Genomic DNA, 14,351 nt, shown 5'->3' with positions numbered 1-14,351 from the left:
GTGGGGGGGACGTGTCACCCTGGGGGTCCTGTCCCCCGTCCCCACTGGCCCAGCGGGACCCAGGTGTCCCCGATGCCCGTCTTCTCCCCGTCAGACACCGTCCTTGGTCTTGGTGGTACTCAGGGGGACAGTGACCTCCTCGTCCTTGAGGTGACCCGCTCTGTGACCATGCCGGGGAAAGAGAAACCCCAAAACCTTTGGCTCTTCTCCCCCCAAAACCTTCACCCTCCCTGCCCCAAAACCCGTGGTCCTTCCCTCCCCAAAAACTTCTGGGTTCCTCCAAGAAATAAATCTCGCCCTAATACGGGCGTTTCCCCTGCCTTGCGTCCACCACAAAAGGACTGGGGAGAAAAAGGGGGTCTGGTGGGGACAGGGTCCCTGGTGTGGCCAAGGCCACCTCACCGGGGAGCCCCTCACCGTCTCTCGACGTCTTTGACGGTCTCAGGCAGGGGCATGTTGCGGGTCTCGGGCAGGAAGCAGGTGGCGATGGCTGAGATGATGGGGGCAGCCCCATAGATGATGAGGGGCAGCACTGGGGTCACGTCAGCTGCCATACGCACCAGCGGGGCCACCATGCTCCCCACGCGGGCCATGGTGCCCCCCAGGCCCATCCCCGTCTGCCTGTGCCAGGGAGAGGGAATGGATGGATGGATGGAGGGGTTGAGGGATGGAGGAGGGGTTGATGGTGGTTGGATGGATGGAGGGGTTGAGGGATGGAGGGAGGGGTGGTTGGATGGATGGAGAGGTGGTTGGACGGCCGGAGGGGTTGAGGGATGGAGAGGTGGTTGGATGGATGGAGAGGTGGATGGAGGGGTTGATGGATGGATGGATGAAGAGGTGTTTGGATGGATTGAGGGGTTGAGGGATGGAGGGGTTGGTGGTGGATTGATGGGTGGGTTGGTTGTTTGGTGCATGGAGTGATGTTTGCATGGATGGGTGGGTAGGTGGGCTGGTGGATGGGTGGGTGGGCTGATGGATGGAGGATGACTCGGGAAGTGGGTTGGCAGATGGATGGACAGATGGATGGAGGGAGGGCTGTGGTGCCAGCAGCCCCCATGGGTGACAACCACCCACCTGATGACGGTGGGGAAGAGCTCTCCGGAGAAGATGTAGGCACAGTTGAAGGAGGCGGCCAACGAGCCCTTCCCGATCACCGCAAAGGCCATGCGCAGCATCTGCAGGTCTGGGGATGGGGATGGGTGGTCTCACACCTCCAGCCCCGCAATGGCTCCTCAATGGCCCACCAAAGGTCCTCCTTCCGTGCAACCTCTACCTCCACCCCCAAATGTCCCAAGTCCCTCCAATGACCCTTCATCCCTCCATCCTTCAACGTCTATTGCTGTCCCCCCACTGCACCCCCAGCATCCCCCAAATGTCCCCCCACCCCTCTGTCTCTGTCCTCCAACCTCCTTCCCTCCATCCCTCCAGCTTCCACCCATCCTTCCACCCTCTTCCATCCCATCATCCTCCATCCCTCCATCTTTCCAGCCTCTGTCCCTCCAACTTCTCTCTCTACCCTTCTACCTCTTCTTCCTCCATCCCATTGTCCTCCATCCCTCTGTCTTCCATTCTCTATCCCATTGTCCTCCATCCATCCATCCTCCATCCCATTGTCTTCCATCCCATTGTCCTCCACCCCTCCATCCCATTGTCCTCCATCCTTTCATCCCTCCCACCATCCATCCATCCCGGCGCCCACCCATTGGCACAACAATGTTGGCGAGGATGCAGATGCCGGCAAGCGCCAAGGAGCCACCCTGGGCCACCCGCCGCCCCACGCAGCTGATGACCAGCACCGAGGCCAGTTTGGCCGGGATGTCCACAGCCCCGAAGACCAGCTGGCTCAGGTAGATGTCCACCCCAAAGCCCTGCAGATCCATGGCCAGCCCATAGTAGGCAAATGCGGTGGAGAACCTGCCCCCAAAACCCAACGTTTCAACACAAAACCCACCGGGCATGACCAAGTGGGGACCAAAAAGGTAGGGTTTGTTCCCCAAAAGGTGCTTTTTTACCCCCAAAAGGTGGGGTTTGGCCCCCAAAAGGTGGGGGGTTGACCCCAAGAAGATGGTTTTTGCCCCAAAAGGTGGGTTTTGGCCCCAAAACAGCCCCACTTGCCAGACAAAGGAGACGCCACAGGAGACCATCCTCATCCCGGGGGTGCGGACCAGGGTGGCCAGGGTCCCCCCTGGCAGTGGTGGCTCCCGGCGCACCAGTGCCTGCAGCGCCTGTGGGAAGGGGGATCTGGGGAGATCTTGGGGGGGATCTAGGAGGGATCCAAGGGGTTGGGGGGATCCAGGGGATGGGAGGGATCTGGGAGGGATAATGGGGACCTGGGTGGAACTAGCGGGGTCGGTGGGATCTAGAAGGGATAATAGGGGTCTCGGGAGGAGAGCCAGGTGATCTGGAGGGAATTGGAGGCATCTGGGGGGATCTAGGTGGGACCAGAGGGATCTGGGAGGGATAATAGGGGTCTCGTGGAGGGGGGATCCAGGTGATCTGGGAAGGATCGGAGGGATCTGGGGGGATCTAGGCAGGATCGGAGGGATCTAGGAGAGATACTAGGGGCCTCAGGGGGGATCCAGGTGATCTGGAGGGATGGGGGGGTGTTGGAGAGATCTAAGGACACAAGGAATGTGAGGGGATCCAGATGATCAGGAGGGATCTGGGAGGGATCTAGGAAGGGGGGTCAGAAGTATCCAGGAGGGATAGAGGGGGTCTGGTGGCATCTAGGCTGAGTAGAGAGGAAATGGGGGAATCTAAGGGAGGTTCTGGAAGGATTTGGGGGATCTAATGAGATCTGGGAGGATCTGGGGGGTGCAGGGATGTAGGGGAGGATACAAGGGATCTGGGAGATCAGGGGGATGTTGGGGGGGCTCTGGGAAGCTCCCCATCACCTCCTCGCTGAGTTTGTCCCCCTCCTCCTTCCTCCCATTGATGCGTGCGACTTTGCGGAGCCCCTTCAGGGCCAAGTCAGGTCTCCCCGAAATCACCTGCCACCGGGCTGACTCCACAAACAGCCTTGGGGGGAGGGGAAGACGGGTTATGGGGGACCCACGCATGCAGGGGGGTCTCTGCTCCCACCTTACACCTCCCACCATCCATTGAGGACCAAGGTGTCCCCACCATCACCCCTAAGGAACCCAGACACCCCAACATTCTCCACCTCCCCCCCAACCCCCGAGGAGGGGGGTGGGCAGCCACCCGGACACCTGGGTTCCCCGTACCAGGAGTAGAGGAAGAAGAGGAAGAAGGGGAGGGAGACAACGAGCTGGAGCCAGCGCCAGCGAGGGAGGCCGAAGGCCACGGCCGCCAGCACAAACTGCCCCAAGGTGTAGCAGTAGCCATTGATGGTGCCCACCACGGCGCGCGCTTCTGTCGGGATCCACTCCATGCCTGCGGGCAACCATCAGCACACAGATGGTGGGGTCTATCCCATGGGATAGGGCCAAACCAGGATATCTGGGTCCCTCCCATGGGGTAGGGGTGGTAGGGTTGGAGCCTGGATGCCTGGAGCCTTCCCAAAGGTCAATGGTGGTAGAGCCAAGCACGGACGTGTGGGTCCCTCCCATGGGTCAACGGTGGTAGGGTTGGAGCCTAGGTCCCTCCCAAGGGTCAATGGTGGTAGGGCTGGAGCCTAGGTCCCTCCCAAGGGTCAATGGTGGTAGGGTTGGAGCCTGGATGCCTGGGTGCTTCCCATGGGGTAGGGGTGGTAGGACCAAGCCCAGACGCCCAGGTCCCTCCCATGGGGTAGAGGTGGTAGGAGCAAGCCCAGACCCCAGGGTCCCCAGCTCACAGAGGGAGACGGAGTTGAGGGAGACCCCGGCCATGGCCAGGCCCGCCAGGAAGCGGCAGAGACAGTAGACGACGAAGGTGGGGGCAGCTGCGGTGCCGGCCCCCGTCACCCCCAGCTGCAGGTAGCACCAGGTCAGCAGCGCTCGGCGCCCAAACCTGCTGGGACACGGTGCTGGGGGCACTGGGATGCTGATATGGGGCACTGGGATGCTGATATGGGTTACTGGGACAGGGGCAAGAGGAACTGGGGGTGCTGGGATGGGAGATATGGGGTGCTGGAGGTGCTGGGACGGGGGACATGGGGTGCTGGAGGCACTGGGATGAGGGTTGTGGGGTGCTGGGGCCACTGGGATGGGGACATGGCACTGGGAATGAGTGGGATATGGGGTGCTGGGAATTCTCGACAGGGACATGGGGCACTGGGATGGGGAATATGGGCACTGGGAATACTGGGATGAGTGACTTGGGGGCAGTGGGGACAGTGGAACAAGCCATACTGAGACAGACTCACCCTGGGGGCACTGGGGACACTGGGACACCAGGGGCCAGAGGGAGAGGAGGACATCCCTGGGCATACCCGTCCCCTTTTCCCCTCCCAGCTCCTCCCAGTTCATCCCAGTACAGCTCCGGGGTGGCCACGTACTTGTCAGAGAGGACCCCGAAGAGGCCAGAGCCCAGGAGGATCCCGGCCATGTAGATGGATTGGGCCACCTGCCTCAACTTCTTGGACTCACACACCAGGTCCCACTGCCAGCGGGAGAGGACACGGGGGTCAACACCCAGACACCTGGGTCCCCCCTGCCAGCCGGGGGGGGCTGTGGGGCACCTCACCTCGGTAACGATGGTGTGAGCGAAGACGCCATCGTGGTAGATCCAGCCATCACGGCAAGGCTCAGTGGCCGCCCCATCGGCCGTGCCGTTGACTGTGCCATTGACTTCCAAGAGGTGCCACTGGGGTTCCACGTAGCGACGGCAGCTCTGGGGACGGTGGTGGCCATCAGAGGGGATGGAGACGAGGAGTGGGACATCCCCAGCGCTGTCATTGGCCGTGGGCCGAGGCCGGCAGTGGTGCTCGGGGACACCAGCAGTGAAGTTCTGCAGAAGGTTGTGGCTGGCCAGCATGAGCAGTGGAATGGCCAGGGCAGTCACGTAGGTCACCTGGAAGCGGCCCATCCCTCCCAGGCGGGCCAGCAGCTCCACGAAGGTCATGGTGGGACGAGGGATGGAGCTGGGAGGGGGCCCAGGTCAGCTGGAGGGTGGGAGGAGGAGAAGAGGTTGAAGGATGGGCCAAGGGATGGGCTAGGAATAGCCAAGGAACAGCCAAGAGGTGGTTTGGAGGAAGGGGTGAGGGATGGATCAAAGGATGGGCCAAGGGATGACCAAGGAATGGCCAAGGGGTGGTTTGGATGGTCACTTAATGGATAGATCTAAGAATTGGCCAAGGAATGGCTGAGGAATGGCCAAGGAATGGCCAAAGAGAAGCTTGGAGGAAGGGGTGAGGGATGAATCAAAGGATGGGCCAAAGGATGGATGAGGAGCAGCAAATGGGTGGTTTGGATTGTCAGTTAGTGGATAGATCCAAGGACGGGCCAAGGGATGGATGAGGAACGGCCAAGGGGTGTTTTGGATGGTCAGTAAATGGATAGATCCAAGGACGGGCCAAGGGATGGCCAAGGAATGGCCGAGGAACTTCCAAGGGGTGGTTTGGAGGAAGGCGTGGGGGACAGGTGGAAGGACAGGCCAAGGGGTGGACAAGGGACAGGACTAGGGATGGCCAAGGGATGACCAAGGGGCAGCAGGGCCAAGCCGAGGAGAGGTGGAGGAAGAGCTGAGGATGAGGGGTGGACCAACGGACAGACCAAGGGAGGGACAGAGGGACAGGCAGAGGGATGGACCGAGGGATGGATTGAAGGATCAAGGGGGGATCAAGGGAGGGACTGAGGGACAGATCGAGGAAGGAAGCAAAGACCCTCTATTGATCCTCTGTTGATTGGTCTATCAATCTATCGAGCAGTCTATTTATCGGTCTATCAATAGGTCTATTGATCTATCGATTGATTGATCTGTCCATCGATCTAGCGGTCTCTCTATAGGTCTATCAATGTACCAATCTATGTCTTTCTGTTGATCTATTGATCTATTGGTTGTTCTGTTGATCTATCAGTGCCTCTATCAGTTGATCGATCTATCAGTGCCTCTATCAATTGATCGATCTATCAGTCTATTGATCTGCCAATCGCTCTATCAATCTATCAGTGTCACTATCAATCTATCAGTCTATTGATCTATTGGGGTGTCTATTGATCTATCAGTCTATCAATCTGTCAAGTCTATCAATCTATCGATCTATCAATCTAATTTATCAATCTATCATTCTACCAGTCTCAGTCTCTATTGACCTATCAATCACTGATTATTTATTTCTTGCTATCTCGCTGCTCTCCTGCCTCCTCCTCCTCCTCCCTCCCCCCACATTACTGGTTGATCAGTCAATCAATCGATCAATCCTCTCTCCCTTCTGTCCTACCACTCTCTCAGTAGGTTCATCCCTCCAACGATCCCTCGTGATCAATCGATCCCTACCTGCTGTTTTGCTCCTCTTCCTCTCTGCCGCTCTCTCGGTCTCCGGCTCAGTCTCTCTGGCCACCCGCTGTCCCTCCGTCCATCCCTCTGTCCCTCCCTCCCTCTGCCACTCCCACTCTCTCTTTCTCCAGCCCTCCTTCACCCCTTGGTCAATCAATCGATCAATCAATTGATGGATTTCTCTATTGTCCATGCCAACCATCATCCAGCTGGTGGATCTGCCCCCTTGTCCCTCTGCCCCATCTATTGACTCCTCACCCTATCAATCAATTGCTTTATCTGCTAATCCACATAGGTCTAGTGATCAATCTATTCATCTCCCCCTCTCTATTGATTGATCTATTGGTCTCCCTGTCGATCAATCCAGCGAGCTCTTTCTCTATTGATAAATTATTGATCTTTAGATCTCTATTATCTGTAATGTGTTGGTCATCAATTAGTCCATAATCTCTCTATTTATTAATTTATTGTCTATATGTTTCTGTGGATGAAGCTATTGTTCTACAGCATCTCTATTGATCCATCTGATGGTCTGTGCATCTCTATTACCGATAAATTGATCTATAATCTAATCATTGATCCATCTATTGGTCTGTATTTTTCTACTGATGAATCTATTGAACCATGATCCACCAATCAATCTAATGATCTGTCTCTCTAGTGATCAATCTATTGGTCTATCGATCAATTTATTGATTTATAATCTTTCTATTGATCAATGTATCAATCTTAATCTCTCTATTGACCAGTCTATTGGCCTATAATCTTTCTATTGATTGATTTATTGACCTTTAATCTCTCTATTGATTGATCTACTGGTCTCTCTCTATTGAACAACCTATTGACTTATAATCTATTGATCACTATAGTGACCTGAATGTATCTATTGACTGGTCTATCGGTCTCTATTGATCAATCTATTGAGCTTTAATATCACTATTGATCAACATAATCATCTTAATCTGTCTAGTCACTGGTCTATTGCTCTCTATTGATCAATCTGTTGAACTTAAATCTCACTATTGATTAATGTGTTGACCTATACTCTTTCCATTGATCAGTCTTTCTCTCTATTGATCAATCTATTGATATTTAATCTCAACCTATTGACATATAATCTTTCTATTGATCAATGTATCAATCTTAATCTCTCTATTGATCATTCTCTTGATCTATAATCTTTCTATTGATCAGTCTTTCTCTCTATTGATCAATTTATTGAGCTTTAATCTCTCTCTTGACCAGTCCATTGGCCTCTCTCTCTCCTGAGATCAATGCACTCATCTCTGTATTGACCCACTCACCTGTCTGTCGCTCCAGCTATCGCCCGAACTCTCCCAGCACCAAATCCTGCTCCCCGGAGCCGTCTGCCAGCAGTTACCACCCCTCAGCCCCACGGCTGCCCATGGCCACAGCCCTGTCCCTGTCCCCATCCTTGTCCCCACTCCTATTTAAAGCCACCCCCAGTCCTGGTTAATGTTTGACTCCGGTGGGACCAGACCCTGCTATGGGTCGGTGGAGATGATGGTCAGGCGGAAATGCTGGTGCTGGCCATGCCGGTCCCCAACCAGGGATGCCCAACGGGCTCCCTGGGACCATCCCATCCTCTCCATCCTCTTCCTCGCCAAGGAAGCCCCCGACCCCAGGTGGATGGGGACCCCCGCAGCACCCCCCGGCTTGTTTTCACCATCCATGGTGAACAATTCATGGGGCAAAGTCCCTGAGGGCCCTGAACTGGATCGCTGGGAGCCCCTTGGACCCCGGGCAGGAGGGCAGCAGGAGGCAGCAGAGCGTAGGCAGGAAGGGGCAGCAACCAAGTGACTTCGGAGGTGACTTGCGGGGCAGGATGCCTGGGTCCTCACTGGCTGGGTGGTTGGAGAGGAGGGTCCAGTGGGTGCTGGGTGGCTGGATGCTCAGGTCCTTGGGATCCATGGGTCCTTGGGACGTCTGGGCACTCAGATGTCTGGATTTCTGGGATCCCTGGGTCCTTGGGATGCCTGGGTCCTTGGGACACATGAGTCCTTAGGGTGTCTGGGTCCTTGGGACATCTGGGCATCTGGAAGCCTGGGTCCTTGGGATCCCTGGGTCCTTGGGATGCCTGGGCACCTGGGCACCGGGGTCCTTGGGATGCCTGGGTACTTGGGGTGTCCAGGCACCCGGAAATGTGGGTTCTCAGGATGCCTAGGTCCTTCCTGTGCTCTTGAGTGTGAATCTCCCTCCCTTGCAGCTCCAGCACAGGCAGAGGGGAGGAGGGGACAGTGGAGGGGGGACGTGATGCCGAGGCCACAGCACCCCGCTGGGTCCCGTATTTGCCTTCGGGGTGGGATGGCCAGGCTGCGCGGGACCCCCCGTGGCCGTGGGAAAACACACCCTACCCCCACCCCTCCACCCTCCCACCAGCTGCATTTCATGCGATTTTTGCTTTTATTGTTTTTATTCCAGCACAGAAAAACCATCCTGCAAAGCGGCATTTGGGGGGGGGGACGACACACCACCATCCCCCAACTCTGCATGGAGAGGAGGATGCCTGGGTTCCCTCCTTGGCCATGCAAGAGGGTGGCCATGGTCATCGCTGTCCTTTTTGCTCTTCTGAGGGGGGATGCACCCCCCCAACCCCACTCCTGCTCCTTCATCCGCTGGGTACATTGAGGTCTGGGGGGATTTGGGGGTCCCTCAGGGTGGTCGGCACTAGCAGGGCCCCGTGGTGCCACTGGGCTGGGTGGACTGAAGTGGCACCTGGAGATGTTTGGCTTCATCCTTCTGGGGCTGGGTCCTGGCAGAAGAGGGAGGATGGGGTGGGGGCAATTCTGGCAGGTCAGGTGGGTTTTCCTGCTGCTGTTCCCCCTCCTTCCCCATTGACCTGTTCATCCATCACCCATTCATCCATCTTCATAGACATCGGTCTGTCCATCCTTTCATCCATCCATTGCCGTACTCTTCTTCCTATCCATCCATCCACCTATCTCTGTCCAATCCCATCCACTCCTGTCCATCCATCCATCCCCACACACAACTAATCCTCCATCTATCCATCCCCATGTCCAACCAATACTTCTCTCCCACCACCCATCCCTGTGTCCACTCATCCATCTGTCCCTCCTCACCATCCATCTGTCTTTCCCCTTGTCCTTCAGTCCCTCCAATCCCACCTGCCCTCCACGTCCTCCACGGTCTCAGGCAGTGCCGTGTCCCGAGTCTCTGGCAGGAAGACGGCCACCAGCCCCGACACCACAGGAGCTGCCCCATAGATGATGAAGGGCAACGTGGGGAAGACATCACCTGCCATCTTCACCAAGGGGGCTGTGATGCTGCCCAGACGGGCCATGGTATTGGCCAACCCCATGCCTGTCTGCCTGTGGGACACCGAGGGGCTCTGAGGGACCAGCCTGCTTGGTCATGGCCACCCCATCACCTCCCTCAACCTGGACCCCCCACTCCTTACCGAATAACGGTGGGGTAGAGCTCACCCGTGTAGAGGAAGACACAGTTGAAGGACGCGGCCAAGCAACCCTTCCCGAAGACGGCCAGGGCAGTACGGAGCGTCCGCAGGTCTGTGGGGATGTGGACAGAATGCCTGGGACTCACTTTGGTGTCACTAGTTGGAGTTGGGTTGGGTTGACAGCGGGTAATGGAGAGAGGAGACCCCAGACACCAGGATTTCAGGCAAAAAGCCCATGAAAAGCTAAAATCACTCAGCCTGAGAGTTGTGTTAATGGGTTGAGACTGCTTTGGCCCACCCAGATGGTGCCTTATGGGCTGAAGATGAAAGGGACACCATGGCTACCACCCCCAGCCCTCACCTCGTGGCACCAAGATGTTGGCCAAGATGGCCAAGCCAGCCAGGATGAGGGCAACGGACTGGGTGAAGCGTCGCCCCACAAAGGTGATGGTGAAGATGGAGACCAGCTTGGCTGGGATGTCCACAGCCCCAAAGACAAGCTGGATCACGTAGATGTTGAAGTCAAAGTTTTGCAGGTCCATGGCCAGCCCGTAGTAGGCAAAACTGGTGGAGAACCTAGGCCAAGAAGAGGTGAGGAGGGGCAAATATCACCAGTGGGAGGTGTGGAGTGGGATATGGGGGTCACACGCCATCCCCTGGCCTGTGGGATCCAGCCAGGAGATCTGTGTCCCTTCCTGGAGCACGTGTGGGCCAAGAGACCTCTGTTGACTGAGTCCTGCACCGTGACTCAGTTTCCCTTTCCAATAAGGACCCAGCTAAAGTGGGTGTTTGGGGATGGGTGGAGAGGTGGATAGCAGGATGGATGGATCAGTGACTGGGGGGATGGATGGACAACTACCCACTGATGTTCTCCACCATCAGGCATACCACACAAAGCAGAGGCAACAAGAGATGCGGCGCACGACGGGTGTCCGGACCAGGTCAACCACCGTGTGGTGACTCCTCGATGAAGCCATCTCCTTCTGCATGTAGGACCTCAAGGCCTAGAGGGAGAGGGGGGGGCTCTGGGGTGGGGACGGGGTGCTGCAGTCCCTCTTCTTGCTGCAGGGGAAGGGGTGGAAGGAGCAGAGAGAGGAACCAGGATGGAGCTGGGGGGGCGGGGGGCGGGGGTTAAGCCCTGGGCAGGATGGGTGGAGGGTGGTTGGGAGGAGGGATGGAGGGACGGACGAACAGATGGATGGTCAGACGGACCAGACGGACGGAACAGATGGTCAGACGGACGGATACGGGGGATGGAGATGGTGGATAGATGGATGGTTGGTTGGTTGTAAAAGGGGCCGGATGGATGGGATGGATGGAGATGGAGGTGATGGAGATGATGGAGATGGACATGGATGGTTGTATAAGGGGATGGATGGATGCAGGTGGTGATGGATGGACAGTTGTCTACAGGGATGGATGGTTGTTTAAAGGACTGGAAAGATGGGTACAGGGGAGCCCCATTGTTGGCCCTCTACATGAGGGCCAGGAGAGTGGGGTCACTTCCCCCCCCACCCCCTATGAAACACTCCAGAGACGACCCAGGGGACCCGGCCAGAGCCTTTTACTTCTATATCGAGCTTGTCCCCTTCCTCTTTCTTCCCATTCATCCTGGCCACTTTCTGGAGCTCCTTCAGGGCTTGGTGGGACTTCCCCACCATGACCAGCCAGCGAGCTGACTCTGTTAACCACCTGTGGAGGAGATGGGGACAGGACCCAAGGATCATCCCACCATCCATCTGACCTTGCCACCAGTGATCTACCCCTCTGTCCCCACCCAGCCATCTCTCCATGCTTCCACCCATCCATCCAGCCCTCCATCCATCCAACCCTCCATCCACTCTTGCACCTTCTATTCATCCATCCATCCATCTTTACACCCACCTTTCCTTCTACCCACCCATCCGTGCAACCCTCCATGCATCCATCCAGCCCACCAACCCTCCATCCATCCACACCTCCATCTGTCCATGCATCCATCTCACCATCCCTCCATCCATCCATACCTCCATCTGTCCGTCCCTGCATCCATCCCTCCATCCACGACTCCATTCCTCCCCCTTCTCCTCCTCACCATGAGTAGAGGAAGAAGCAGAAGAAGGGCAGCGACACAGTGAGCTGCAGCCAGCGCCAATCAGGGATGGCATAGGCGATCCCAGCAAGCAGGAACTGCCCGGTGGTGTAGCAGTAACCCATGAAGGTCCCCACGAGCGCCCGGGTGCGAGTGGGCATCCACTCCAAAGCTGCTGAGACACACAGAGACATGGAGCAAACCAGGAACATGCCCAGGGCTGGTACCGTGGGGCTGGTGGTAGCCACGTACAGAGGGAGACGCTGTTGAGGACGATGCCGGAGAAGGCCATGCCTGTGAGGAAGCGGAAGATGCAGTAGACGGTGAAAGTGGGGGCGAAGGAGGAGCATGTCCCCATGGTGCCCATCTGAAGGTAGCACCAGGTGAGCAGTGACCGGCGGCCAAACCTGGGCGGTGAGGAGGAGGAAGTGGGGGTGAGACAACCCCCATGATGCTGCCCCACCTCCCCACAGGGATGGGGTGTCCCCCCTCACCTGTCCGAGAGACCCCCGAAGACAATGCCGCCCACCAAGACGCCGGCCATGTAGAGCGACTGGGCCAACTGCTTCAGACCCCGGGAGCTGCACACCAGGTCCCACTGCCGAGGGGCAAGGATATGGGGTGGGACAGAGGTCGGGGGGGGCTCCCCTCTGGCCTCCCTCCTGCCCCCCCAAACTGGCCGTGGTGGATGGTAGGGTTGATCCAACACAACAGCCAACGGATGGCCAATGGAAACACCAAGAAGATGAGGAAGAAGGTGGCCACTAAACACTTGGCCACCCTTCCCAGCATCCCCGTGGTTGGAAGCTCATTGTGGGGGTCATCTGGCCCCTTTTTGACCCCCTTGTTGATGGCCACCAACTTCCTCATCCCCCCCTTTCTTGTCCTGAGCTCTCACAGCATTGAGTGCCTCCACCAAGGGTTGAGTGGGGAAGACGCTCCAGTTGGAAGAAGTCAACTCCGTGATGACAGCGGACCCTTCGCTGGTGCCTCAAGGTGGGAACCGCACACAGGGTGAAATGTGCCACCAGCCCCAAATCCTACCCCACTGCTGCTGCCGTCCTACCTCAGTGATGATGGTGCTGGTGAAGACACTGCGGTCGTAGGTCCAGCCATCGCGGCAGGGCTCTGTCTCTGGCCAGCTGCTGTTGGGAGCTGAGCCGTTGGCCTCCAAAAGCCACCACTGTGGTGTCACGAAGCGCCGGCACTGCTCACTGTGGGGAACCGAGACCCTCAGCAGGTCCTGGGGGTCGAGGCCAGTGGCGTTGGCCTCCCAACGAAGCCGGCAGCGATGGTCGCTGGTGGCAGCTGTGAAGTTCTGCAGAAGGTTGTGACTGGCCATCATGAGGACGGGCAAGGCCAGGAGGAGCACTGAGGCCACCTGGAAGCGTCCCATGCCCCCCACGTGCTCCAGGAGGCTGGCAAAAGCCATACTGCCACTGTGAGACCCCGGGAACGCCCTGCAGCCATGCACACCTGCCCCACACTCGCAGAGCCCCAAAAGGGCTGGATTTCACCCCAAAAAGGCTTCTCTCGCTCCCGCAGTGTCCTCACTCCACAAGCACCAGGGACGGTCTCCTATATAACCCGGCCAATGGCTGTTTTGGGTTAATGTTTGACATCTGGGGTGGGATTTTTTGGTGATTTTTTTTCCAGCAGGAGAAGGCAAAGGCAGGCAAGGGCAGCACAGCGGTGTCCAGGGGGCCACCAAGTGCCAGCAAAGGGTGGCCAGAGCCAAATCCACTGGCAGCACTTCCCTCCCCTCATCGTGGCAGCAAAAAAAAAAAAAAACCAAACCAAAACACCCAAAATTGGGCAAAACTGGAGCAATCTGAGGCAGGAAGAAAACAAATAATTATCTTTTTAAAAATTATTTTTCCAGAGTTGCTTTTTTGAGGGGAAAAGGTGGCTTTTGGAGACGGGCCATCTGGGACCAACCTCCTTCATCCAGCTCATGGGGGTGCCCTCAGGTGGGCATCCTGGAGACGGGGGGGGGATCTCCTGGCTTGGGCCAATGTATGGCCTTTGCCAGCCCCGTTGGGTTAAATTTTAGCGATTTTTGTGGTCGAAAGGGAACCGAAAGGTGCTGACGGAGGTGGTCCTGCTCGGGTCAGCGCATTCTCTGCCTGGGGAAGCTGGGGGTTAATTTTTGATGGGGTCAGGCCAATGAGGGGGTTGATGGGGCCAAGGGACACGTCAGCAGTGGGAGCAAGGGCCAGGGTGGCCCAGGGGAGGGAAGTCGGGGAAGGGGCATCACGGTGGCAGCCCCACGGGTTGCTGGGAGGGGGCTGGGGTGGGATTTGGGAGCTCCTTGCCCTTTCCCCCCTTCTCTGCGATTTGGGGGACCCCATCCCAGGACAAGAGTTGGGTGTGTTTGGAGTTATTGCACACTGTCTTGTTAGAGGTGACCTCCAACATGGGGGTTCTTGGGCATCATCTTATTAGAGGTGACCTCGGGGACAAGGT

At 57.2% G+C, this 14,351-nt stretch overlaps 2 protein-coding genes across 2 annotated transcripts; both read right to left on the bottom strand.

The window, feature by feature from the left end:
• Positions 1–413: 413 nt before the first annotated feature.
• Positions 414–5,001, bottom strand: LOC142421489 (solute carrier family 22 member 6-like). The gene is made up of 9 exons (XM_075526153.1): positions 4,624–5,001; positions 4,436–4,539; positions 3,794–3,948; positions 3,225–3,393; positions 2,895–3,018; positions 2,116–2,225; positions 1,700–1,914; positions 1,075–1,183; positions 414–621 (listed from the first exon to the last, which is right to left on the bottom strand). The coding sequence occupies exons 1-9, from the start codon at positions 4,999–5,001 to the stop codon at positions 414–416; spliced, it is 1,572 nt and encodes a 523-aa protein (XP_075382268.1).
• Positions 5,002–9,063: 4,062 nt separating this feature from the next.
• On the bottom strand, positions 9,064–13,317 carry LOC142421461 (solute carrier family 22 member 6-A-like). Its single transcript, XM_075526103.1, has 10 exons — positions 12,952–13,317; positions 12,380–12,483; positions 12,138–12,292; positions 11,889–12,057; positions 11,383–11,506; positions 10,703–10,818; positions 10,176–10,390; positions 9,818–9,926; positions 9,525–9,728; positions 9,064–9,148 (listed from the first exon to the last, which is right to left on the bottom strand). Exons 1-10 carry the CDS (start codon positions 13,315–13,317, stop codon positions 9,064–9,066), a joined length of 1,647 nt encoding a protein of 548 aa, XP_075382218.1.
• Between the last annotated feature and the right edge of the window lie 1,034 nt (positions 13,318–14,351).

Source organism: Mycteria americana, chromosome 30 (assembly GCF_035582795.1).
Source record: "Mycteria americana isolate JAX WOST 10 ecotype Jacksonville Zoo and Gardens chromosome 30, USCA_MyAme_1.0, whole genome shotgun sequence".
In the NCBI taxonomy this organism is placed as follows: Eukaryota; Metazoa; Chordata; class Aves; order Ciconiiformes; family Ciconiidae; genus Mycteria; species Mycteria americana.
The sequence above is the reverse complement of the archived record's forward strand: the minus strand, read 5'-3'. Positions and strand labels throughout refer to the sequence as shown.